General features: G+C 41.8%; 1 protein-coding gene across 1 annotated transcript in view; it reads right to left on the reverse strand.

Annotated features, from left to right (window-relative positions):
- Positions 1 to 7,733: 7,733 nt before the first annotated feature.
- Positions 7,734 to 27,939, reverse strand: part of PKD1L1 (polycystin 1 like 1, transient receptor potential channel interacting) — a 167,611-nt gene continuing 147,405 nt past the window's right edge. Inside the window, exons 41-52 of the mRNA XM_083145173.1 lie at positions 24,920 to 25,043; positions 22,848 to 22,931; positions 21,111 to 21,283; positions 20,778 to 21,012; positions 19,579 to 19,683; positions 18,356 to 18,496; positions 16,581 to 16,715; positions 15,343 to 15,579; positions 12,265 to 12,429; positions 11,121 to 11,297; positions 10,206 to 10,273; positions 7,734 to 8,533 (exon numbers count right to left, since the gene is read on the reverse strand). Of these exons, the coding sequence (XP_083001299.1) occupies positions 7,852 to 8,533; positions 10,206 to 10,273; positions 11,121 to 11,297; positions 12,265 to 12,429; positions 15,343 to 15,579; positions 16,581 to 16,715; positions 18,356 to 18,496; positions 19,579 to 19,683; positions 20,778 to 21,012; positions 21,111 to 21,283; positions 22,848 to 22,931; positions 24,920 to 25,043 (2,326 nt within the window). The 3' untranslated portion in view covers positions 7,734 to 7,851. The remainder of the gene's footprint in view (positions 8,534 to 10,205; positions 10,274 to 11,120; positions 11,298 to 12,264; positions 12,430 to 15,342; positions 15,580 to 16,580; positions 16,716 to 18,355; positions 18,497 to 19,578; positions 19,684 to 20,777; positions 21,013 to 21,110; positions 21,284 to 22,847; positions 22,932 to 24,919; positions 25,044 to 27,939) is intronic.

Below are 27,939 nucleotides of genomic sequence, written 5' to 3' on the forward strand. Positions count from 1 at the left end.
TGGGCATCGTTAGTAAAAAATCTCGGGCATCTCGGGCATTGAATGCACTAAAAAATCGGGTGCGATCAACCGACGAGATGCCCGCGATTTCCCATAGGGAACCATGTTAAATGTCTCAATTGACCCAATTTTCCTGTTCAATGCCTCAATTGACCCGATTTTTCCATAGGAAACAATGTTAAATGGGCCACAGAGGCCAAATAGGCACCCTGAAGTGTATAATGGCCACCCAAATTGTTAACGCCACCCCACGATCAACGTCAACCCGATGCGTGGCGAGCGCAGCGAGCCCGCGAGGGGCGGCGGTACGCGTCCTACGACCTTTTCATACCCCCACTATCCACGTCGGCGTGGAGTTGAGAATAGAAAGTGTGGCGAGCGCAGCGAGCCACCGAGCCCGAAGCGTGGCGAGCGCAGCGAGCCCCGCGAGGGTACGCGGACAGCTGTGAAGCCCGCGAGGGGACGCGGATACCTGTGAAGGTATCCGCGTCCCCTCGCGGGGCTCGCTGCGCTCGCCACGCTTCGGGCTCGGTGGCTCGCTGCGCTCGCCACACTTTCTATTCTCAACTCCACGCCGACGTGGATAGTGGGGGTATGAAAAGGTCGTAGGACGCGTACCGCCGCCCCTCGCGGGCTCGCTGCGCTCGCCACGCTTCGGGTTGACGTTGATCGTGGGGTGGCGTTAACAATTCGGGTGGCCATTATTCACTTCAGGGTGCCTATTTGTCCTCTGTGGCCCATTTAACATTGTTTCCTATGGAAAAATTGGGTCAATTGAGGCATTGAACAGGAAAATCGGGTCAATTGAGACATTTAACATTGTTCCCTATGGGAAATCTCGGGCATCTCGTCGGTCGCATCGCACCTGATTTTTTAGTGCATTCAATGCTCGAGATGGCCGAGATGGGCGCCCTTCTAAGTAAAGAGTACCGTACATTATACCCCTAGATGAATTCCCAGAGGGGTGTAGTTTGCAAAATGGGGTCACTTGTGGGGGGCTTCCACTGTATTGGTGCTTTGGGGGTCTTGCTAATGCGACATAGCACCCACCAAAATTCCACCAGAATCTGAGCTGCAAAATCCAAAAATCACTCCTTCCCTTCTGAGTCCTGCCATGCACCCAAATGGTATTTTTTGGTCACATGTGAGGCATTGCCGTACTCGGGAGAAATTGGGGCACAGATTTTGGGGTGCTTTGTCTCCTTCATTCCTTGTGAAAATGAAAAATTTTGAGCCAGAACTGCATTTTTGTGTAAAAAATGTAATTTTTCATTTTCACTGCCCAGTTGTACCACAATTGGTGAAACCCCTGGGGGTTTGAAATGCACATTATACCCCTAGATGAATTCCCAGAGGGGTGTAGTTTGCAAAATGGGGTCACTTGTGGGGGGCTTCCACTGTATTGGTGCTTTGGGGGTCTTGCTAATGCGACATAGCACCCACCAAAATTCCACCAGAATCTGAGCTGCAAAATACAAAAATCACTCCTTCCCTTCTGAGTCCTGCCATGCACCCAAATGGTATTTTTTGGTCACATGTGAGGCATTGCCGTACTCGGGAGAAATTGGGGCACAGATTTTGGTGTGCTTTGTCTCCTTCATTCCTTGTGAAAATGAAAAATTTTGAGCCAGAACTGCATTTTTGTGTAAAAAATTTAATTTTTCATTTTCACTGCCCAGTTGTACCACAATTGGTGAAACCCCGGGGGGTTTGAAATGTACATTATACCCCTAGATGAATTCCCTGAGGGGTGTAGTTTGCAAAATGGGGTCACTTGTGGGGAGCTTCCACTGTATTGGTGCTTCGGGGGTCTTGCTAATGCGACATAGCACCCACCAAAATTCCACCAGAATCTGAGCTGCAAAATACAAAAATCACTCCTTCCCTTCTGAGTCCTGCCATGCACCCAAATGGTATTTTTTGGTCACATGTGAGGCATTGCCATACTCGGGAGAAATTGGGGCACAGATTTTGGGGTGCTTTGTCTCCTTCATTCCTTGTGAAAATGAAAAATTTTGAGCCAGAACTGCATTTTTGTGTAAAAAAATGTAATTTTTCATTTGCACAGCCCAGTTGTATCAAAATTGGTGAAACCCCTGGGGGTTTGAAATGTACACTATACCCCTAGATGAATTCCCTGAGGGGTGTAGTTTGCAAAATGGGGTCACTTGTGGGGGCTTCCACTGTATTGGTGCTTCGGGGGTCTTGCTAATGCGACATAGCACCCACCAAAATTCCACCAGAATCTGAGCTGCAAAATACAAAAATCACTCCTTCCCTTCTGAGTCCTGCCATGCACCCAAATGGTATTTTTTGGTCACATGTGAGGCATTGCCATACTCGGGAGAAATTGGGGCACAGATTTTGGGGTGCTTTGTCTCCTTCATTCCTTGTGAAAATGAAAAATTTTGAGCCAGAACTGCATTTTTGTGTAAAAAAATGTAATTTTTCATTTGCACAGCCCAGTTGTATCAAAATTGGTGAAACCCCTGGGGGTTTGAAATGTACACTATACCCCTAGATGAATTCCCTGAGGGGTGTAGTTTGCAAAATGGGGTCACTTGTGGGGGCTTCCACTGTATTGGTGCTTCGGGGGTCTTGCTAATGCGACATAGCACCCACCAAAATTCCACCAGAATCTGAGCTGCAAAATACAAAAATCACTCCTTCCCTTCTGAGTCCTGCCATGCACCCAAATGGTATTTTTTGGTCACATGTGAGGCATTGCTGTACTCGGGAGAAATTGGGGCACAGATTTTGGGGTGCTTTGTCTCCTTCATTCCTTGTGAAAATGAAAAATTTTGAGCCAGAACTGCATTTTTGTGTAAAAAATGTAATTTTTCATTTTCACTGCCCAGTTGTACCACAATTGGTGAAACCCCTGGGGGTTTGAAATGTACATTATACCCCTAGATGAATTCCCTGAGGGGTGTAGTTTGCAAAATGGGGTCACTTGTGGGGGGGTTCCTAACTTTTAGCATCTTATGGTGCCTAGAAACCTACATGGTGCCTAAAAAATAATCTCATAAAAAGGAGGCTCCAAAATCAAGTAGGTGCTCCTTCTATTATGAAGCCTGTGGTTTGGTCAACGTGCACACTAGGGCCACATATAGGATATTTATGAAAACAAAAGAATTGGGGGAATCAATTTTTAGTCACATTTCTCTAGTAAAATCTACTGTGTTCCTTAGAAAAATGTATTAAAATTGCAAATCTGCAAAAAAAATGAAATTTTGAAATTTCACCTACACTTTGTTTTAATTCCTGTGAAACACCTAAAGGGTTAACAAACTTCCAAAATGCTGTTTTGAATACTGTGAGGGGTCCAGTTTTTGAAATGGCATCATTTATGGGGGTGTCTCACATACAAGTCCCTCAAAGTCACATCAGAAATGAACTGGTCTCTAAAAAAATCAGTGTTTTCTTGAAAATTTGAGAATTTGCTATTCATATTTTAAGCCTCCTAGTGTCCAAAAAAATTAAAAGGAGGTTGAAATAATGATGGCAACATAAAGTAGACATATGGTCTATGTTAGTTATTAACTATTTTGAGTGGTATGATTATTTGTCTCACAAGCAGAAAATTTAACATTTTGAAAATTGCAAAATTTTCCATTTTTTTACGACATTTTGGTATTTTTCACAAAAAAACACAGACTGTATCGACGAAAATTTACCACTAACTTGAAGTACAATGTGTCACGAGAAAACAATCTCAAAATCACTGGGATAAGTAAAAGCAAAAAAAAGTTATCCCCACTTAAGTGATACCTGTCAGATTTGAAAAAAAGGGCTCTGTCAGGAAGGCAAAAACTGGCTGCGGCGGGAAGGGGTTAAAGTACACTGCATCCATTCGCTATGCATCGGGTACGGTGCCTCGCTACGCTCGGCACACTATTTTATTTTCCCACCATGCCCTAGTGGATGGTAGGGCATGAAATACCGCCTGTCAGCATATGTCGGCTAATTTTTTTTTTTTTTAAACCCATGTCGACCTTTTGACTGTCGACCTAGACATTGTCGAACTATTGACCTGTGGAACCAATGACCTGTCGAACTAATGACCTGTAGACCTAGAACCATGTCAACCTTTCCCTATGTCGACCTAGACCCATGTCGACCTTTTCCATGTCGACCTAATGGTGTCGACCTAATGACTGTCTAACATAATGCTGTAGACCAAATGACTGCATCCCGTCAGCTTCATGTTATTATCATCAAGGGTTAGGGTCCTGTAAAAATGAGACCAGGTCCCCACTCACAACATTCCCTCTATCCCAACTCTCCCATGGGAGAGGCACTGATTAAAACCACATGGGCCCTTTTTTACATCCCGGTATGAGACCTTCTTTACCTCTAGTCTTTATAGAAAACTGCAGGCAGAGGTGGCCCCATATCTCAGTGCTAATAACCAGTCCAAATAATAATATACAAATGTGACATGAAATAATGTCCAAAAAGTCCTAGCGAATCCACAGTTGGGGGACGGCAGTAGCTCGTACAGATCATACCAACTCCAAATCTGTAGCCAAGTGTACAGTAATTGTTGGAGATCTGTGGTGAATTGTAATAGGGTACAATTTTTAGAAATGCGATTTAGTGCCATTATTAGTAACGAAAATGTGCTATTTTTAGACATGTTTGATTTTTAGTACTGATAATGTGCGATTTTTTTTTTTTAGACATGAAAGTGTCTGGTATTTAGTAAAAAGGGGTGTGGGGTCCCCGCCCTGAGCATAACCAGCACCAGACTCATTGAGCTGAGCCTGGTTCCAAAAATATGGGAGAAGCGTAGGGGTCATTCTTTTTACGGGTGAACTAGAAGTTTAAGAGGGCCCTTTAATGCCCCGCATGCCAGGACTTGTGGTTTGCTAAGTCCCAGCATGTGGAGGAGGCCTGCTGAGACTTGTAGTACGATCGTAAAAAGCAATGTTTTTTTTATTGTCATTTTATGCGTATCAGACCTGTGTCCACCGCTCTGGGATGCTGGGGACGTACCAGCCCTGGATGGGTGAAGCCTGGTGGAACTCCTTTATTGGGGGTCCCCACTCCTCAAGGTACCCCGTCCAGCATGACACCGCTGGCTGTTGGAGCCCGGTGCTAGTACCAAAATATGGGGGATTTACGTCCCCCATATTTTTAGAAACAGGACTGGTCCAAGAGCCTGGTGCTGGTTTCTGGAAAAAAAAAACGGGGGACCCCTACACTTTTTGTCCCCTGTATTTTTCAAACCAGAACTGGTTCAATAAGTCCGGGGCTGGTTATGCTCAGAATGGGGGACACCATTTGAAAACATTTTTTTCACTTTAACACATTTTTTTAGACAGAACCATGCACAGATCTCACTGATCTGTGCATGGTTCTGTCAAATTTGCCAGCCTGAACTTGGTCTATTTGTTTTGCGATTTTTTTTTGGTAATGTTTACCAAAAATCACACCCTATTATATTTACGAGTTGTATACTTTATAATGGGAAAACATCTGGATGAAAATTGAAGTATGTGAAAAAAAATCAACCGGCCAAAATATTTTGCGGCAAAAAAAGTGCACTTTTACTGCAATTTGCATCATATTATATGTGCGATTTTCTGAAACTTTGCATATTCAGACGTATTCAGTTTTTGACCAAAAATCGCACATGTCTACAAAATTGCACTCGATTACATTTCGCCCCTGATCTCTTTTTTATGGTGTAGTCCTAGTGGCTACAGTGAGAGATATAGCGTGGGCTGGATACAATGCATGATACAGTGCGGGCTAGATATAACGAGGGTTGCAAATTAGATATTTTGTGGGATACAGTGAGAATTGGATACAGTGTAGGTTGGTTGCAGTATGGGTCGTTACAGTGCGGGACACATTGTGGGTTGGATACAATGTTGTACAGAGTGTCAGCTGGATACAGTGCAGACCAATAAAATAAGAGGGGGTTTAATATTCTGTCTATTGGTGCTATAAATATCAGACTGAGTAGCTGCACAATTACAAGTCCCAACATACCAGCCTATGCTAACATGGTCTGATGGATCTTGTAGTTTCACTACTGTTATGTAGTGCAGGCATGTCCAAAGTCAGGCCCGGGGGCCAATTGCGGCCCGTGCTGTCATTTCAAGCGGCCCGCAGCCTCCAGCTGGAAGCGGGCAGAGCATCAGATGTGGGAAGCACAGGACACTAAAGGTGGGGCCCCGGCAAGCACGCCTTTACCGTGCTGTCTGCTGCAGTGAGGAGGTGCTGGTCGCCAGAGTCAGATGTGTTTAGCGTCCTACCCCTGCTGCTGCAATCGTATATCACCCTCCTCCACAATTACAGTGACAGCAGTGTTTGGGGAGGGGGGCAGCAAGGGGGAAGCTTGCTCCCGTTACATGCACAGCGGAGAATGGCAGCAGGGGGAGCTCAAGCATCTCCTGTCCTTGCAATACCTGCTTTGCCTCTCCTCCCTCTGGCTCACACAAGGGGCTGGGAAACATACAGAGAAGGGAGGGGGCAGAGAGGGGAACATATAGTGAAGGAGGGTCAGGCTGGGGGACATACAGTGAATGGAGGCAGTGATGGCCATTCAGAGAAGGGGAGCAGGGGCAGGCTGGGGGACATACAGTGAAGAGGGCAGAGTGGGGTACATAGTGAATGGGGTCATACAGTGAATGGGAGTCATAAAGTGAAGGAGGGTCAGGCTTGGGGACATACAATGAAGGGAGGCACTGATGGACATTAAGAGAAGGGGGGCAGGCTGGGGGACAGAGTGAATGGGTGCAGAGTGGGTAACATACAGTGAATGGGGGACATACAGTGAAGGAGGGGCAGGCTGGGGGACGTACAGTGAATGGGGGCAGGCTGGGGGAAATACAGTGAAGTGGCAGGCTGGGGGACATAGAGTGAATGGGGGCAGAGTGGGGTACCATTCTGATGTGATTAATCATTCAAAGAATGTCAGGCTGAATGGTCCTCACCCACACATTTACACTTCATCAAATATGGCCCTCTTTGCAAAAAGTTTGGACACCCCTGATGTAGTGCAACCGGATCCCAATTGAGTGGTGATCTGGAGCATAGGAGGAGATCCCTGGCTCCCCAAAGTTCAGGTCGTTCGGATTTACTAAAATCTGAACCGCTCATCTTTAATTTGAAGTATAGGTGCTGGCATGGTGTTCATTAGAGTAATCCTTAAATTCAAGAGCAAGGGTATCATTTCTTGTGGTGAGATTCCAAATATAAAGTGTTTGCTCGAAAACATACATTAAATTAGGAAATGGGGTTAGTGGCCCTAGGGTCACAAATAGAAGCGCTAGTTGCAATTAACACCTATTCACACAGTAAAAAGATTTATTAAGCTGAGTAGGATTCCCAGATTCTATACATTAAATTAGAATTTTTTCTTAAGGCAAACTTGTACTTTTTATATTTTTTGTCAAATGTCACAATTTACTATGCACATATGGCAAATGCATACTGGAACAGATGCACCAAACTTCAAAAAGTGATAAAGTGTAGAGTGATAAACAACCAGCCAATCAGCTCCTTACATTTCTCAAATACAGCCTGTAAAATGTCAGTTAACAGCTGATTGGCTGGTGCATTATCACCCTCCACTTTATCACTTTTGTAGCTTGGTGCATCTGGCCCACTGTGTGATGAATAAAAGTATAGAAATGGGAAGAGTATATGAGAGAGAGAGAGAGAGAGAGAGAGAGAGACATCCAGGAAACTATAATTTCCACAATTAAATGTAAATTTTAATTAAGAAACAAGATAATATATTATTGTAAAGCTATGGTATATCACTACAGAACATTTCAAACACATGTCCATTAGATATTTTTCACAACTTAATCTCATGCAGACAAAAACATTGAGCTACCAACATTGTTTAATAGAGCACTGGACAGCATCTACATTGTAGCCAGTGCGTGTTTTGTTATCCCCTTGAATTAACACATTTTTGTTCATAACATTCTTTTGAATAGGTCTATGTACAATGGTTTCTGCATGTGCCTGTTGTATTTCCTTCTCAATTTTAATTTCGCAATGGCTTCCTTGGAAAATATAGAATTTCTGTTCCTGAAAGCCCCTGTCATCTTTTTGGTTAGCTGGGATTCTGCTTTCACGATCAGCCATCTTGCTCCCAGAAGTTATGCTATTGCTTTCCAGTGGTTCAATAATTATGGTGTAAGAGCGTTTTAGAGGTTTGCGATTTTTAGTCACAATGTTGGCTGAAGTGCAGCGCATTTGGCTGCTTTTTCTACTTTCTATTTTATGACATTGAAGACTGATAGTATCCACACTGGGATCCCTAGACAAAACAGCAGGCCACATCTCCTTATGATTACGTAGAACATGTTGACCTCTTTTTTCACCATACACACACTGAGAAAAATCTGTACTGAATGCATTATTTCCAAATGACAGTTCGTTTCCATGCTGAGTCTTGAGAGTGCATTCTTCACTTTCTATTTTTATATCATTGACGCATTCAGAGTAGTTCTGCTTTGAGTGAATGTCCTCCATAGTGGTGTAATCCTCAGGTACAGTAGAAACTCTAAATAAACAATGTCAATATAATTATATTATATCAAATTTTGCAGACATCATTAAAAGACAAACAGACTTTTCTAAAGGTGCCCATACACGTTACGATAACAGCGTGCAATGCGATGTGTTATCGGGCGGATCGCATTGCATTGCAACGTATGCGTTTTGCATACAATTTGCATGCGATGCGGGAGCATGCATCACATTGCACATTGCTTATCGCAACGTGTATGGGCACCTTAACTGTTGTGCATTAATTAGGATTGCACTGGACACAGCTTTATCAACATTTTTGAAGAATTTCCAATATATGAATAGAAAGTAAATTATTGTTTTATTTATTTATAATATATGCAGCAATCAACTACTTATTCATTTGATTACATCTTAAAAACATTAATGGATCATTACATTTTGAGAATAGATTTTAAATGATGAAATATACTATATAGATCGATATAGGGGTATTCAGCCTATATGTCAGAATTAAATCTTCTGGTTGCCAGAAACGTTCCAACAGTTGGAATCCACGCTGGTTGTCGAATCCACGAGTATTTGGACAAAAAACGTCCAGCAAAAACAACAATCCAGCAGATGTTTTTCACAATGCCGAACTGTCAAATCTGATGGGTCCGATCCAATAGATTTTATGTGCAGGAGGTTGAATCTCTAGGGCCCCACCCAATGCATACGGAACAGCCCATCGGGTCGGATGTGATATCAAACACAAGCGATTTGGTAAATCGGGTCAAATAGGACCAAATTACAGTAGTGTATGGAGTCCTTTATTGTTTGGGGTCAGGCCGCCAAGAAGCGCGTCGGTTCTATTTTCTGGGCATGCTACGGACAGTGGCTGCGTCCTTGGACACACCTTCACTGGCTTCAGCAGTGTTAATTATTTGGCCTGTTATAGTCATTCATAAAAGATATGGTACCTTTTATGGAAGACAAAGCAAACATTCCTGTGACCACCAACAAATGTTGAGGAAAGAAAAAAATTAAAATTGATAGCCAGACTACAATGCTCATTTCCGCCAATATAGTATAGTATATAATATGTATAAACACCTATAAATACTGCAAAGCTGAACACAAGTCAGTTTTGCCTTTGGATCTTTCATGCATTTGTACTGTGCATGCTCCATAGATGAGCCCATACGGTACTTGTGTAGTTTCACGGCGCCAGCATGGCGCCGCGCGTCTGAGTCCCCTTGCGGGGCTCGCTTCGCTCGCCCACGCTGCGGGCTCGGTGGCTCGCTACGCTATCTAAAATCAACTCCATGCCAACGTGGATAGTGGGGGTATGAACTATGGAGTTTAAGTTATTTTATTTTAGATAGTTTGGCAAGCGTACAACCATGCTGGCGCCGTGGGAGAATAAAATAGTGCGATGAGCATAGTAAGGCACTGTGCCCGAAGCGAGGGGACACGGTGCTACGTTCTGTGCCAATGTCAACTAGGTCAGAATTGGGGGGGAGTGGAAAACCCGTTGTCGACCTTTTGACTGGCGACCTTTCCCATGTCGACCTAATGCTTGTGTCGAACTAATGACCCTGTTGACCTAACCCCATGTTGACCTTCAGTCATATCGACCTTCATGCATGTCGACCTAGTCGTGTTGAACTAATGCTTGTCAACCTAATAGTGTTAAGTATAAGTGTATGAAACGACTGTGTTACCGTTGCACTTCATTCTTCACAGTTACTGATTCCACCAGCATTTTTTCTTCCTGTAAGTTATCATCACCCTGAAAATAATGATAGAATACAACACAGAAGATGAGATCTCAATACATGAACCTAATTTCCCATTTCATTCAAATATTATTTTATCTCATTATATTTACCAAAATGAACTACAGCATATTAGTCTTTCTGAAAGCACTTCGGTTTCCACATTCACTTGTGACATTCAGGGACCTTATGGCAGTATCCTATTGCCGGCGGTAATTTTACATCATGCAAAAATGGCTATTATCTTCTTTTTTTCCCTATGTCACCCTGTAGTGCTGTTGCTTTTACTGTCAGCCCTGGGCTATGTTGTCTGGGTGGCACCTTTGTGCTATGTCACACAACGTTTGGGAAGCCTTTCACTGCACTGCCATCATAGGCAAAACTTCTATAGAATTTGATCCATCAGCACCGCAGCCAGCATCTCATGAAGCAGGCTGCCATTGAATTTTGTCTGTCTACAGCAGGCATTCCCAACCACGGTCCTCAAGGCACACCAACATAACAGGTTTTAGTGATATCCAGGCTTGAGCACAGGTGACTTAATTAGTACCTGAGGGATTCTGATTAAACCACCTGTGCTGAAGCCTGGATATCACTAAAACCTGCACTGTTGGTGTGCCTTGAGGACTGTGGTTGGGAATGCCTGGTCTACAGCAACAAAGAGATGTTTGGGACTATTTTAAAGGGTGGGCCTTCAGCCCAATGTTATTCTGGGTAGCATTAGTTTCCTCAATGCCTATTTAAGTAGTGTCAATAGGTGACCCCAACAAATTGTCATTAGGCAGCCCCCTTTGCTACAACACTGTGTTAAAAAGCAAATATGTGCTCATGCATAAATCTACACATCTTATTTTACAATACCTCTATAGTCGTTTGTTTAAAAGAAAAAGTAGAGCAGGTCTCAAAGTGATTCATATCTTCTTCCTCTGTGTAACAATGGGACTTGGCTGGGAGAGAGTGATGTAGGCTGTTTGATATAGCGTTTAGCCGAAATAGAAGCTCATCCATCAGGTCCTCAAATTCATCCAAGTAGAAATTCTTTTAGTAAAAAAAAAATAAGTTTTAAGTTTAGATCATATAAAGGTCTTTCTTCCCTCCTGAGAAGCACTACTATACAATAAAAGCATAGCATAATGAATTGTAGGTGGAGCCCCACTCATCCACTTTAGGTGTATGATTGGTCAGTGCATGATCCTGATGATTTATGGTTCTAGCCTGTATTGATAGGATAGAATGTCACCAGCAAAAGCTGCTGATACCCCATAGAAGCCTATGGGCTTCATACCACATCCCCTGCTGCCCTGCATGGACCCCTGCTGCTCCCCCCTCACCTGCGTCCGGGTAGCCTCCTGCTGTGCTGCCCGAACCAGTTACCTCCTCCTCCCTAAAGGTGCCCATACACGTTACAATTATTGTATACAATATTGTATACAATATCGCATCTCATAGCATATCGGTTTTGCGATGATATCAGATGACATGAGATCTAGTACAAAAAGTATGTGCTGCACATACTTTTTGTACTAGATCTCATCTCATCTGATCTCATCGCAAAACCGATATGCTACGAGATGCGATATTGTATACAATATTGTATACAATAATTGTAACGTGTATGGGCACCTTTAGAACCTTTCAAGTGCAGGGAGGAGGCAGAGCCCCACAGCAGCAGCCAGGGTCAGCATAAGGGGGGAATGTGCTGTTGGGGACCACTCATCCTTCCCATTGGCTGCTTCGCAGAAGGCAGCTCTTATTGTAAGAGCTGCCCTTTGCAATACTAATCCCATATGTTAGAGAATATGTGATAAGGGCAATCCTGCCCTAAGACTTAAATAAATAATACATCCAGTATTTTTGGCTTCAGGATTGAAGACAAACTCTTAGTACACTTGATGATAAGTGAAGGAGAAAACTCTATGGGAAGGGATCATCAGCATGTGCCTCCTTTGATAACAGAGGCATCTTAATAGTGTACCCACTGTGTAATTGTGATTACAGTACTTACACTCCCAGTTACAGGCATGCTGTCCGTGGTCTTATGTGTTTGTCGACTGACAATCGAAAGCACCGATCTTTTTACATGAGAAACAATGTCCCAAAATGTCACGAGGTGTTTGCTGCGATGCACTTTCTTTGAGCATTTTACAACTGAAGTCAGAATTCCTTTTATCTGTAAAAAAAAAAAAGAAACATTTACAAAATACCATATAAGGCAATGTTCTTAGATTACCAGGTAATCAACAGGTAGCAAGCTTAACATTTGCTGGTTGTATGAATGGTCAGCTTTATAAAATATGGATATTCCACAATTTAAGTATTTGCAGTGTAACTTCAATGATCAAAAGAGATGCATTGTGAAACAGAATGCACTTATTTCATCTTACAAAGCCTTCTAGTCTTTGCCACTAGTCAGATACATGGCTGCAGCCCCCACCCCCAGTAAAAGTCTGTCATCACAAGAAAGCCCAGTGATTGCAGAGAGGCTATCTGTTCATCATATGCTGGGCTGTGATCGGCAGATACGGCTTCCAATGGGTAGCCTTTCTGCAATCTCATCTCTGCTTCTAGGGCTGCAGACGATGCAGGAAAGAAGGGAGGCACGATTTGGCATGCACACCCCCCCCCCCCGCCCCCCCCCCCCCACACACACACACACACACACACACACACACGCGCCAGTCGTTAGGTTCTTCTATGGCAGTGGTTCTCAAAGTCGGTCAGAACCACATGGTTCACGTTTTCCAGATCACCCAACAAGTGCACTCATTGCTGACTGACACATTTGAATAGATCCACAGGTGGCGCTAACTATTTCACTTGATTCTGTAAGGAGACCTGCAAAACATGCTCTGTGTGGGGTCCTGAGGACCGACTTTGAGAACACGTGTTCTGTGGGATGAATAGGATGCAATACAAGTCAATGTGCATGTGAGCCACCACTATCAAGGTTTTTTCCCCCTAATACTGTGGCTAGTGAGCATGACAGTGGGCCAGGGGCACAATAGACTTTGGGGCAGATGCATTTAGCCTGGTAAAGAGATAAAGTGGAGATAGAGTAGAAGGTGATAGCACACCCGCCAATCAGCTAAAGTATCTCACTGGCGTGCCGCACTGGGCTTTCTAGCTTATGAGTTTTTGGGATGCCGCACCCTGCACCTAGATATAGCGCTAGGGACCCCCAATATACAGAGAAGCCTTGACATGGCTTGGGGGCATGGCATACACCTGCGCCGGTATATGTAACCAATATCTCTGAATTCTATTATCATGTAGTGTTCAAGATTGGTTACTAATACCACTCAGTGAGCTGGGGGGGGGGGGGGTGGATGTCTTGTTTTACTTAACCAGAATTAACCCCTCCCTTGCATGCACCTGAGTAGTATTACTGAACTAATTTGAGCATCTACCTCTATCTGTATGTATGTATGTTTGAATAATGACAGTTAGGAGTTGATTGTCTGGTGTGTTACTACCTTCCACTTTATCTCTTCACCAGGCTTAATACTTCTGCCCCTGAGTGTGCTGCGGTGCCGGGCAGAGAAGCAGAAGCTAATGGCAGCACCTACAAAGAATACAGGTAGGAGCCACGACTGGCCAGAAGGGCTAGCCATACTGGCTGGCATTCTAAAGAAAGTGGTTCATGCTACTGTAACAACAACATTAATTTAAAATAATTGGCTACTTCGGAAGTCAATGTAGAGGTAATTAGCCAAGATACTGCTTCAGCTATGTCCCCCAAAAGAACCATCATACTGTAGATAGGATTAATACGTCCCTTGAAGCCTTTAAATTTAAATTGCTATATGACTTTATATCAAACAGTAACACCTGGTAAACAGCCAAATAAATGCCTGTAATGCTAAATTAAATAAGTGGCACTGTCAATGTTCCATCACTGCCTTTCATCTTTATATCTTGAATGGTAGTAATTGATTGCCTTTGCTCCTTCTGGAGAAGGTCCCACTTTGTTGCGAAACATTTCTGACATAAGTTAGTAAAGGTAAGGCTGATATGCTGAATGACAGATAGTTTAAGGTAATGAGTTCTTTAAACTAACATTAGTCAACAGTTGAATAAAGTGATGGTGTAGATTGTGCTTGTGTTAATGCCATGCATACTCTTACTCCCTATACTGTATATAGATCTGTATTTATTATGGTGAGGCTAGTGGCTTCTGAATGATGTGTAGGAAGCCTGCTGTGGTTTCCTCATAGAAAACCCTATATTTAACATGCTTATTTACAGTCTGAGGGCCAGTGTTCTGTCACGCTCCCTATAAGGACGCTTCACTGTCAGCCTCATACAGACGGGTATGGGTCATTGGGTCGACCAATATTAGGTCGATATACATTGGGTTGACCACTGAAGGTCTACATGGATTAGTTTGACAAAGACAGAGTGAAGGAGGAGCTTGGGAGACACAGAGTGAAGGGGAGCTGAGAAGCAAAAAGAGTGAAGGGAGGGAGATGTTGAGAGACACACAGTAAAAGGGGGTCAGAGAAATGCAGTGAAGGGGTAGAGGCAAAGTGCAGTACATGAGAAATGTGGTAAAAACTCTGTTTTGTGGGATTTTACAGCAATTCCAAATACTATAAATGTGGAGCTTTGTTGTGGAGGCTAATGCTAGCCGGCATTACACAAAAGAAGTCTGTGGGCTTCTCTCCGCAGCGCTGGTTGAGGGATACAATACCGATCCCTTTCAGCATGCTCCGCGGCCACTGGAGTCTTATCACAATAGCTGTCCTTTGCGGTACTAAACGCATATGTTAATAGTTTAATGCATCTCACCATAAGGATTTAATTCCGCATGAATCGCTAATGTGAGAATTTGCAGCCTCCAAAATATGCACCAAAGTATTGATAATATTGTATAAAATGACCATTAGACTACGTATATAAGTTGTGTATAAAACATAAATGCATTAGGTGTTTAGACTTGTGTTCCATTTCCCAGATATCTCATTATGGAATACATATATTCCAAAATAAGTAAATTTGAAATGTGGTCCAAGGCATTTCAGATATGGGAAACTCAAGCTGAATTTGGTATCTAATATTGTATCATTATAGTATTCCAACTTACCATTCCATTCCATAAAAGTGTAATTATAACAAAGAGTGTTCCATAGAAACAAGCTGTAGGAAAGTGCTTAGATTTGATTTGGCTACGCATAAAGTTTATGTTGTTTGATCCTCGAATTCCAAGCAAATGTAGAAGAATAGTCTGGATTGAATTTAGTGCATTGCTAAATGGGTAGTTTTCAGAGAATATGATGTGACCTACAGAGGAATAGGCTAGCATGCATACAATTCCAATGACCTGTAAGGTAAAATATACAAGAGGTCAATCATATTTTAATTTCATTGCACCAGAGTATATTAGTGTTAATCACACTTTCATTTTAATAGACTATAATATGTAAGTAGTGAAACCAACATTATTTTTTACAGGGAGCCAACCTTGTATAAACTACTTTAGAAGAGTATACAGGTAATGTCACACAAAAACCCTGCATGGAGTTATACGGTATAAAGGCAGCTATTTATTTTTTAAGTAAAAATATATTACCAATTACATTGGGAAGAAAATATAATGTTCAAAATAAAATACAAATGTATTAATAAGATGTTATTTCATTTCCATTTAATCCAAAATAGCAAGGTCTAACAGTAGACTTTATTTTAATACCAAAACACGGTTGACGACAACTTAAAAGGCACCAGTACGTTTGTGTATCACTTGAGCATTTAAAGAGACAAAGCAATACTTTGAAATATCTTGTAAAGATCTACTAGATGTTTTATTCAAACTATATTACTCTTTATAAAGTAGCTAGTACTTAACCATTTCTTTGGTTATTTGGCAACATGATTCCTATCACTCATATTGTACTTGAGCTCATCAAGCAGTATTAGACAATCCACTTAGGTTATGGACTAAGCAGTTAAGACAGACTTATGCCAATGTGTTTTACTGGAGCTATACAGGTATATTGAAAAATATTGGATGAGCAAGTCTTACTTATTTCGTAACCTTTGAAAATATTTAAATTCCAATAATTATATATATGGTCTTGTGGTCATCTCATTTGGTGGGGTAATGTCTTATACTGTACATTAATTACTGTACTTACAGTATGTAATGTTATATGCGCTATTAAAATATTATCCACATCTTACTTTAAGTATAATTAGAATTTATAAAACAAATTTATAACCAGGCAACACACCTTGGTCTTTAACAAAAATCCACTGGTGAAAATGATAAATACAGTAATTACACAAAGACAAACATTTGTTACTACACAAGGGTATTCTTACCAATGTGAACAGTGAGCTGGAGCAAGAGAGCTGAAATATTGCCACAGAGGGAGCCATCATTTTGTAAAATCGTAGCAGTTTTATTAATTTAATTGTCATTAAAAATAGAATGATCCCATGCAAACAACAGGACCACTAAATAAAAAGAAAATGAGATATTAGTTTGGTAAATTACAGTATGTTTTCTATGTTTGATAACACGGATAAGCATTTTTAAATGTTAAGTGTAATAGTACAATTACCAATTAAAGTTTTTTTCTGCAGAGGCATAAATGGGCACCAGTTAATCTAAAAAAAAAACCTAATCTGAGAATTCCTGATTATTTGAGTCGCACCACATCTGATTGTCAGGGTGAGTCATGTGACAAAAATGATGGACCTTATTCTGAGTCACACGCAAAGGTACAGGCAGCAACATCTATTGACATCTGCGAGTTTATGTAAATGGGCTACACATTATTTTCATTGTACATCTATGCAGCCAAATGTGCAATTACTGAGGTGTTCATTTTAATACCTATTGTGGCATTCTTATATGTTTCAGTTGGCCACACCATTAAAATGTGCAATAGCCCTGTGGTGGGTGTTGTTTCTCCATCTGACTATGGTCTCTTATGCTTTCGGTAGCGCACCTGTGAATGCAGCAACTTACATTGAGACACCCTGAAACTTTTTAAGCACACTACTAGCCACCTCCAAGAAGGGGAGCCGATTCACCCTTCCCCGGGACTCACCCGCTGCTCACCGTAGAGGGGATCCTGGCAGTGGCAGCGCCGCAGCGGGATCCCAGCAGCGGATATGCCATCAGCAGCAGGGTCCCTTCGAAAGATGGGAACTAGCAGCGGTATTAATACTGCTACTAGTTCCCATCCGCCGCAGGGACGCCCGCTGCTGACAGCATATCTGCTGCTGGGATCCTGCTGTCGTGGCCCGTGGGTGCTCCTCACTTTCCGTGGGTGCTCCCAATGAGAATTAAAAATGAGATACAGGTTGAGTATCCCTCATTCAAAATGCTCGGGACCAGGAGAATTTTGGATAACAAATTATTCTGTATTTCAGAATATATTTATATTTCAATGATGTATCTTGAGGTATATTGCATTTATGTTGTACAAACACATCAAACACATGAAATATGCACAAATATATTTTATTTGTGCATAAAACATGAAACAAAGTTTGGGTACTACAATATCTCAGGCACTGACCTTAAATGCCAAGCAATCATTCTCTTGCACATATTTAGTACCAGTTACATATCCTGTCCTCAAATGTCCCCAGTAAGTTTTTAGCAAAAAGAAGATTTTACTTTTTTCACTTTCTGGGATGTATGGTTTTTGGAATAATTTGAATAACGGATATTTAGATAAGGGCTACTCAACTGTATTACATTGTATTTTATCCACTAGTGAAAATGGAGAAGTATACAGTGAAGTAATGCTAAGGAGAGTCTTTTGTTCTGCAATTCCAGCACATACTGTATGTAAAAGCAGTTACAGTACCTCAATCCCAGCTCTCTGAAACCATTTAGTAAATGACATTCCTAATAAGTGTTAATTAGATAAAGATGGCTAAAGCTAAGCTGATACAGTATTTCTGAGATAACTGATGCTAGTCATTTGCACTTGTCACCATTAATCGCACACTAAAGCTCATGGCTGCACTGCTTTGAAGTGTCCAGCTGTTAGGATTAATGAATCCTGATTTAGGAAATGTTGTAGTTACAGCCTGTTCTGCAGACAGAATGGAAACAATGCAATGGTAAATAATCTCACCTTTTCGCAAGCAGCAATCAAGCTGAAATTTATAAATACTCCAAAAAATCCTTTCTGAAGATGATCAATAATATCTACTGCAAGCATGAAGTGGTACAGCTGACTGATGTAATAACACAGGCTGGACACAATGATAGAAACCTGTTGACCAAAATATTTTTACAAATATCATACATTACACATTTCATTGAAAGCATGAACCATATGTGATATTATGATGTTAAAGAATATAAGGCCACAGCCCATTTCTTATTGTATACTCGCAATAGAGATACATGGGCCTTATGTTAAGTTGAAAGCTATTTAGGCTAAAAATGTAGCCATGAAATGTGTTATAACATTTGTGCATATGAGGTCTAATTCAGCATGAACCGCTGTATAGAGAATTTGCAATACCAATAAAGGGCCTAATTCAGACTTGATCGCAAAGCACATTTTTCTCAAATGGACAAACCATGTTACACTGCAGGTGGAGCAAAGTTAACATGTGCAGAGAGAGTTAGATTTGGGTTAGGTATTTTTTCTGTGCATGTTAAATACTGGCTGCATTATTTTTACATTGTAATTTACAAATCAGTTTGAACACACCTCACCCAAGTCTAAATCTCTCTGCACATGTTACATTTGCCCCCCCCCCCCCCTGCAGTGCAACATGGTTTTGTCCATTTGAGAAACAAATGTGCTTTGCAATCAAGTTTCAATCAGGCCCAAAATTCATATGCATAGAAGATGCAGAGCAGTCTCAGTGTGACTGACAGGAAGCCAGCAGAGGGGCAGAGACATGGCATTTTCTAGATGTGATTGTGAAAACACAGGTGTGCCATGGCGTTTCTATGTGTCTCTGATATCGGTGATGACCATTTTTTATCCTGGTCCTTTACCAGATTTGTTGAAGCCTTAAACTGATGCAAATGGAAAAAATGTTTTGTTTTTTTGTAGATGGATCTGCAAATGCATCACTATTTGTGATGCATTTCCAGTATACTGTACTGTTGCCTAATGATGTAAACGTAGAGGGACAGAAGTTTGCATTAAGAAAAAAAAGAAGAGAAAAAAAAAGAAACCAGTATTTTGTTGACCCTGACGTAATTATATATGTGTGTGTGCGTGTGTGCGTGTGTGCATGTGTGTGCGTGTGTGTAAGTACCAGACCACCACATTCTGGCAATAATATAATAGACTTGGCACAAATAAAGCATTTCATAAAGATAAGTATGGCAAACCTCTGCCCAGTTCCATGGATCTTGCCAGTAGCTTCTGATGCCCCGCTGAGTCATAGTACTCAGATGTAAATACAAGGAAATTAGTATCATTCCAAGGAACATCAGCTGTAAATACAAATATAATAAGTTACTTAAAAACCATTTTGTAGTTGATTGTGATAATGTTATTGTAACAAAAATGGACACTTGTGATGTCTTTTTTGCAATGTTTATTTTACTCATTGTACAATTTGTAACATTGAAAAACTTCTTAATAAAAATGTGTTTAAAAAAAAAACAAACATTTTGCAATCTACAGTATGGCATAGATAACTAAAATTGGTAAAATGCAACTTCTTTGAAGAATACGCTTTCCCTGCTACATTTAGATCATATTAGATATTTCTGATAAATTTTATAGATAGATGTTTAGGTTAGTTTATGAAAAAGTGGCAAAAGAGGAAAATGCATGCACAAGGGAATCATGACAAAAAAGGGATATGTGTATGAGGACACGCACACACACACACACACACACACACACACACACACACACACACACACACCTATATAAAATGTTAGAGAAAGAAGTTTTCTCATGTGATAGCATTTAGACAAAACTCATTTTTGCATATGTTATAAGGGGCACTACTGTGTAAAGTAAAAAGGGGGTTCTACTGTGTTGTGTAATGTAAATAAATGCCACTACTATTTTATGTAATGTTAGCAAAGGTCACTACAGTGTGGCATTACGATGGGGCACTACCTTGCGGTGTAATCTGAATAAGGTTGTACTACTGTGTGGCATTGAATTGGGTGTACTATTGTGTGGCCATGTCCCTTCCCCATGAGCCAACCCCATTTTCATCCCTATTTATGCGGGTCTGCACATGTGCAAAGCAAGTTTTGCGATATTGCAAACAGACCCCTGGTCCACTAGTCTTCAAAACGGGGACTTGTTACTCAGTTTTGAAGGCATGGTGGGTCCACGGTCTGTATCATCAGAGACAGACTTCATGTGCCAGGGTATCTAGATCTGATGACCAGCATTTCTAAATTGCAGCTCACACAGGTTGGCCTGGGCCTAAATTAATTGTGAATCACAAACAATGGTCTATCTCCTACCAATGCCTCCTGCTACAATTTTATTTTAATAACAAATTGCACAGACACAACAATTCCTTCCAAACGTACATTAGGCCCCATTTACAATTAATTACCTCAAATACCATAATAAAATAATCCAGAAGTATGGTAATGCGGTAGATTCTAACGGAGTCTATAATTGATGATGTAAGGATGCCACCTGATCTTGGCAGTTCTGTTAGCAATGACACCATCGTAAATAGATTAGTTGGAGGGTTATATAGGACAAACTGTACAGCAAGTGCTCTTGTTCCTTTTTTCATCCACTGTTGATTTCTTAACTTTAGTAAAGCTGAATAGGCTTCAGTCCTAGTGGGTCAAAAGAGTAAAGCGATATAGTGAAATGCTGGTGTTGCATATGATAAATAGCTTTAAAAGTAACATGAATGAACTGAACCTTAGTTTACCTTAACCTGCCAAGATTTACAATTGAACCCCTGTCACCGTAGCACTGAATCTGACCACACTGGTAATACTTTTCCTGGTTTTCCCCTGTATTCTGTGTTTCAGACCAGCCTTCCTTTCGTAGATCATATGGGAGTGTACAGTCTGGATATTGTGCTAACACAAAAGAAGGGATCTGCAGAAAACACAGTTATTTAAGGAACCATGAAAACAAACATGTCAGTGCAAAAGATTGTTATGTTGCTCTCTCACAATATTACAAGATTTTTTTTAGCTCATACAAAATTGTCTATACACAGGGTTAATTTTAATGGTACTTAATTAAATTAATGCTATTAATAAACTTGACTAGTCTGTAGAACATTTTGGTAGGTTGCTGGCACATGGGGCATCACTGTAAGTAACACCTTATGTGCTATAAAGTTTGGTGAGTGCACTTGAAAAGGGGGCATGACCTTGTGGGAAGGGGTGTGGCCAAGTCAATTAGGCTCAACCACAAACTTGACCCCAATTGACTTTGCGGTCAACTTCATTTGTTGGTTCCCACCATAGACACCCATGTTAAAAATTCATAACATGTGCGTCTATGAAGCAAATCAGGTGCGGAGCTCCCCGTGAACCCACTCCTGATTGGCTGACGGAATTCCCTATGACTGACGTCACAGAGAATTTCCGCAGTCTCAGGGTGGGGCTTGTGTAAACAGTGTCACCTGGCTGTGGCACTAGCCTTCCGGCTGTTTGAGCCCGATGTTGGTTTGCTGAAATACAGGGGGACCCCTAGTCATATTATCCCCATATTTTGGGAACTAGGGCCAGGCCAAGAACCCAATGCTGATTTAAGAAATACAGGGGGACCCCAGCTTTTTTCTCCCCCCTGTATTTCTGTAACCAGGACCGGCTCTTAGAACCTGAGGCTGGTTATAGCCAGGAGGGTGGACCACACACCGTTTTTAAATGTATTTATTTATTTTTCCTATCTTTTACACTGAGAAGCCTGCAGGGATCTGACTGACCGGTCAGGTTTCAGCAAGATACGTATGGAAAATGCATTGGATATTTCATACGTAGTTTGAGCTGAATTCACATACAAATTCATCTTACGAAGTGTAAGTAAATGAGCAGACCACCGTAGAACTGATGGCCATATATGGCAGAGTTCTATAGATGGTGCAGTCATCCGTACACCAGAATTCCTATGAGCTTGCCATTTGCCGTTGCAGTAATATCCAACGTATGTCACATTGAATGGCTATGAATCGGCGCATTCATAGCCATTTCATTTTAGTAAATTTTCTTCATAATGTTACAGTGCAACATCCAGCTGCTGTCTCTAAAGAGGAGTTATCACTTCAGTGCCACCCCCTCATAGGGTTACACCTGGGTGTGGCCCGCACAACCTAGTGAGGCTGCTGGTGGCATATGATTGGAAATGTGTAATTATTGGCCAGATGTATCAAGCTTCGAAAAGTTTTAAAATGGAGAGTGATAAACAGCCAGCCAGTCAGCTACTGACTGCCATGTCATAGGCTAGATTTGAAAAATGACAGGTCGGAGCTGATTGGCTGGTTGTTTGTCATGCCCCACTTTATCACTTTTTGAAGCTTGATACATCTGGTCCTATAAGAGTTAATGTGGCTAATAATATTATACAACCATACCCAGATGCAATATACATTTAGTACTGTATTTGCATAAGTAATAGTTTGCATGCACTGCTTTTAAATATTTTCATGTCTTACCATGCAGGCAGAGTTATTTGCAACACTTAATTTTCTAATTATTGGAGTTCCAATTAGAAAGAATTTCCCTTCAATGGGTCCAGCCTGAAAATTCATAAAATAAATCATCAAAAAAAAAAGAAAACTTAAGCAAAGAAGCAATCACTGCATGTGTCTTTACATATTTCACATTTTGCATTGAAGCTTCATCAGAAGACTAAGGGGGGATTCATTTGGAAGTAAGGTTTAACCTACAAAAATACCTCACAGGTCTCATGCCCAATTTTGGATTACCGCGGGTATGCGCACTCCTGATATCTATTATATCCAATAAAAAATGTACAGTGCTGATACGTCTATGGTGCAAGTAAAATAAAAACAATATTTGCCTCTCCGCAGGGTCCAGGGTTCCCAGTGGCCTCTCTTACATTGTAACACTGGGTAGGGGGCTGCTGGGAGGTGTGGTGGTTGCTGGTAAATGTAGTACTACCTGCTGTTGCCTGCCATGGGGGTCACACACTAACAAACACACCACACACTCAAACACGTGTACGCACAACTTTGCTGCAGAGCTGAGCACTGGCTTGTGATTTTGGATGAAGGAGACATGCCGAGAGTGGCTTATACAGCGGGACTTGAGGATGCTTGGACAGCCGGCATATGGAATGGATTATGGAATGGATTATCAGCGATACAAAGGGACTGACTACTCTGTTGCACTGAACACAATGAGTATACTTCCTTTATGTCTATAGTGGAACATCATCTACAGATTAGCAGTCATTTACACATCAAGGCCCTTACTCTGGTTCATTTGCAAAGGCAAATTCATTCTCAAATGGACAAAACCATGTGCACTGCAGGGGGGCAGATGTAACATGAGCAGAGAGATTTAGATTTGAGTGAGTTTTGTTTCTGTGCATGGAAAATACTGACTGCTTTATTTTTACACTGCAATATAGATCTCACTTTGAAGTTAAACCCCACCCAAATCTAATTCTAATTCTCTCTGCACGGTTTTGTCTATTTGAACCAGAATAAGGGCCCAAGATATTTGCTCCCAGTCATATATCTAATGCAGTACCATTGTAGATTGTTACTTATACGAGTGATTATACTGATGATCAATCTTTGTTGCTTTTTGCACATCTCCTACATTTTCACAATTAGTGATTTTGGATTAAGCTTATAGTAAGTAGGAATTTGTGCTTCAGCCTACAACAAATTTATATCATGAGTTTGCAACATATGGGGCGAATAAGACCTGTATGCCATGGTCCAATTTCTTTCCCACGGCCAATCGTAGGGGTTGGCGCATGCCTGATAAAATGAAATGTGCAAATCCCCACAGTGAGCGCCTTGGGCATATTTTTTAATTCGCCGGTACACTCGCCGCCTGAGTGACAGGCAGGGGCTGTTCTGACAGGCCTGCCCACAAAAAATGGTGGCTGCGCTCATAGAAATGCTGGACGGGCCCGTCAGAACTCAGGCATGTTTGGAGCGGGTGGCTGACCTCACATGACACCAGTGCCCACCCCCATTTCGTCCATCTCCATTAAGGATAAAAGTAAGTATGCACTTGAGGGAGGAAAAATCATTCGATGGTGAGTGACCATGAAATCATTTTTCCAAATGTGTAAGAATACACATGCACATGGTAGCGCTGCATTCGGCGGCGGGGAGTGTGCGTTTAGTGGGGCGGCGTTTACCTGCTCTCTATGAATATACAAAGCCTAGTGAGCAGGTCTGAATCGGGCTCATACTTTCTTAATTTGAACACTTTAAACTTATGCCCCATACACATCTAGTCAGGCGATGGTGAAGCGCAGGACCGTGCATTGCCATTGCTGGGGGTATACACAAGAAGAGATCAGCGCTTAATTTTTAAGCAATCTAGTCAGATTACTTAGAAATAGGCATTACATCACCCGTGTGTGTGCCCCATTAGCTTGCTACCATGTAATACCTTTTCTACTGTGTATTGGTATAAATTCTATCTGCATTTTATCTAATCTGATTTTAATATAATTTAATATTTATTTAGCTTTGCAAAACTAAGGGCATGTTCATTGCGTCTCAGTTGATTAGTTTACCTCAGTACTTGCAGAAACATTATTGTACCATTTACTCCAGTACAGTCCGTCAAGTAATACGTTGAAGCTCCAATTCCACCAGTGATCCTCTGTGCTGATTTCACCAAATGGCTGTTTAGCGCTCCTAAGAGGAAACACGCACCAAATGAATCTGAAGAAGTGTAACCATATATAAATCTGTAACAAGTTAGGGGGAATCCAGTTATCCATGATCATTGATCAAGGGTTATTGCTTCGCAGAGAGCTTTCCTATTTGCCATGATAAGCTGGCCCAAGCCACGGCTTCTAGAGGATTCTGTTTCCCCTGCTTCAGGCCTGCAATTTATTTATTTATTTATTGTAGAAAAACACCTATAATCAAGGATAAAGAAATTCCTACTATTGCCCAGAAATGCACTATCCCAATAGTTAAGAAACCCAAAAATGAATTTGTCATATCCAAACATGGGGAATGAAATGTAAATGGTCTCTCACACTTTATCTTGTTATATCGTACTGTAGCTCATCTGCTTTCTTGATTATATATGATTGGATACAAGAAAAAAGAGAAGAAAAGGGATTGTACTGTAGGATGCACTCCTTCACATATACTTTTTATAATGTGATTTTTATGATGTACAATGTTTTAAGAAAGTTTTATTAAAAGTGTCACTTTAGTTTTTCTTTTATTAGTTGAAACTTGAGGGCACAAGACGTTTAGACAAGGTGAAAAAAGGGGTTAAAAATCACAAACATTTAACACATACAATAATGGGGTGTGTAGGGAAAAAGATTGAAAAATGGCTATATTGCTCTTAATAGCTCTGTTTTTTGTACAAACAGTTATTCTCTAAGTGGGATTTAGATACTTTTACAAAGAGTAGTAGTCACTTCTATTGAATCCAATGTTGCAATAAGACTACTGAAGTGTCTGGTATTTTGTTGCAGCTTAGTATTAATGGTGTGTACACACGGGTGCAATTTCATGTGAAATCGCTGGGAATATGGTCGCTGAGCGACCATATTGCCAGTGATTTGGAGCGCAGCTGGCGATAAATTGCCAGCTGCGCGCTTCCGTGTGCACTGGCATGCTCCTGCGACCAGCGGCTTTCCCCGGCGATCGCTGTGCCGGGAGGTCAGCGCCAGGGAGATCAGCGTTGATCTCCTCAGCCCCGTGCCGCTGCTCCCTCCCTCCTCCCATCAGTGACAGCAGCAGCGTCTGCTGCTGCTGCGCTCCCTTAGCCCCGTGCCGCTGCTCCCTCCCTCCTCCCATCAGTGACAGCAGCAGCGTCTGCTGCTGCTGCGCTACCTCAGCCCCGTGCCGCTGCTCCCTCCCTCCTCCCATCAAAGTGACAGCAGCAGCGTCTGCTGCTGCTGCGCTCCCCCTCCGCCCCATAGCAGTGTCTCCTTTTCATCAGCGATGAAAAGGAGACACTGAGCAATATGATTGCTGGCAATATATTGCTAGCAATATATCGCTAGCAATCATATTGCACCGTGTGTACACAGCATAATAGAGCAATGTTATATTCATATTGGAAGGGTCTGCTCCGTTGTAATGGATTTAAGCAGAAACTAACCCTTCTTTATCTCAGCCAACTGGGTGCTAAATTTCCTTCTGCTATTTTAGATGTGGATAGCTGCCAGATTGGGCTGATATTTCTGTTAATGTTCACATCACATTCAGAATTTAGATTGTGTTATGTTTATTAAACATTTGAATATGATTTAGGGTTAGAAATCTTATTTTCACACAGAAGTATGTTGATATTATTTGCAGTGAATCTGCACCACTGTAATGGGCTAGGCAGGGGTTAGTTTCTCACTGTCTTTTGCTCTCTTAATGCTAGGTGTCCCCTTAATAGAGGTTCTTACTGGGTTACACAAATATTTCTTTCAGATCTGGTGTTCAAAAGAAGAGGGTGTAATGACCTTGTTTGCAGTAAGTCTGCAGCACTTGGGTCTAATATGCACAATGGGTACAATAACCTTGTTTGTAGTGGGTCTGCAGCACTGTGATTGGCTAAGCAGGGGTTAACTCCTTACTAGTTTTCCTCTTTAGCTACTAGGCTGCCCCCAGCCCCCTTAATAGGGTTTTTTGTTGGGTTGCACAGACACTTCTACTCTGTTACTATTTAAGTCCCATTCATTGTTAATTTTAACAGATTTATAATCAACAGTTTATATACATGTTTTCTCCTATGGCAACAACAGAAGTTCTGCAGGTTCAGGGGGTCCTGACACGTGTTTCACCTATTCTAAAGGCTTTATCAAAGGCAAACCGGTGGCCGTTCCATTCGCCGTATTTATTGGGTCTCTCCCACCAATGGGGGGGCCTTCCAGGTGTCACCTGGGATATCTGCGCCTATCAGGCTCTCTTTCCAGCTGAGTCCGTCGGGAGGGCACTTCCACCCTTCCTCCAACTTCACTGGTCAAGTGGGTAGCATCTGACGCCTGGCGTGCGTCACGTGACTGTTACTGGTTAATGGGTATCCGTATTTGCCGATACCCGGAAGAGGTCATTATATATGATTGGCTCTTTGGAGTTTAATTTACCATTTGACTCTGAGGGGTAGATTTTTTAAGCTAGGTGAAGTGATAAACTGTCTGGTTTTTATCACTGGCCAAATTTTTTGGCCCTGTGTGACAGGGTCGATCCGGATCTTCAACTCCGGGTCTCCGACCCTGCAAAAGACCAGGGTCGGAGACCCAGACTTTAAGATCCGGATTGACCCTTTTACACAGAAGAAAGAGCAAATCTCCAGTTCTAAATTTAAGACCCAGAGATTTGCTCTCATGTGTGAAGGGGGGTCTGACAGCGGTGGTCGATTAACCTGGCATTTCAAAAGCCAGGTACTTGCCGCTAATTACCAAGTTATTCGGGCACCGCTGTTTGAAAGCAGTATTAGGGAGTGCCTACAATGGGCAGTGGCAACTAACTAGAGCCACTCCCTGCTAACCACAACCAGTCAGTCAGTCTAGGTGAGAGGTGTTTTCGACCCCTGGGACTGCCAGCCTGGAAGTGACTTCCTATGAGAAAC

This window comes from Crinia signifera, chromosome 5, assembly GCF_055691185.1.
Source record: "Crinia signifera chromosome 5, ASM5569118v1, whole genome shotgun sequence".
Taxonomy (NCBI): Eukaryota; Metazoa; Chordata; class Amphibia; order Anura; family Myobatrachidae; genus Crinia; species Crinia signifera.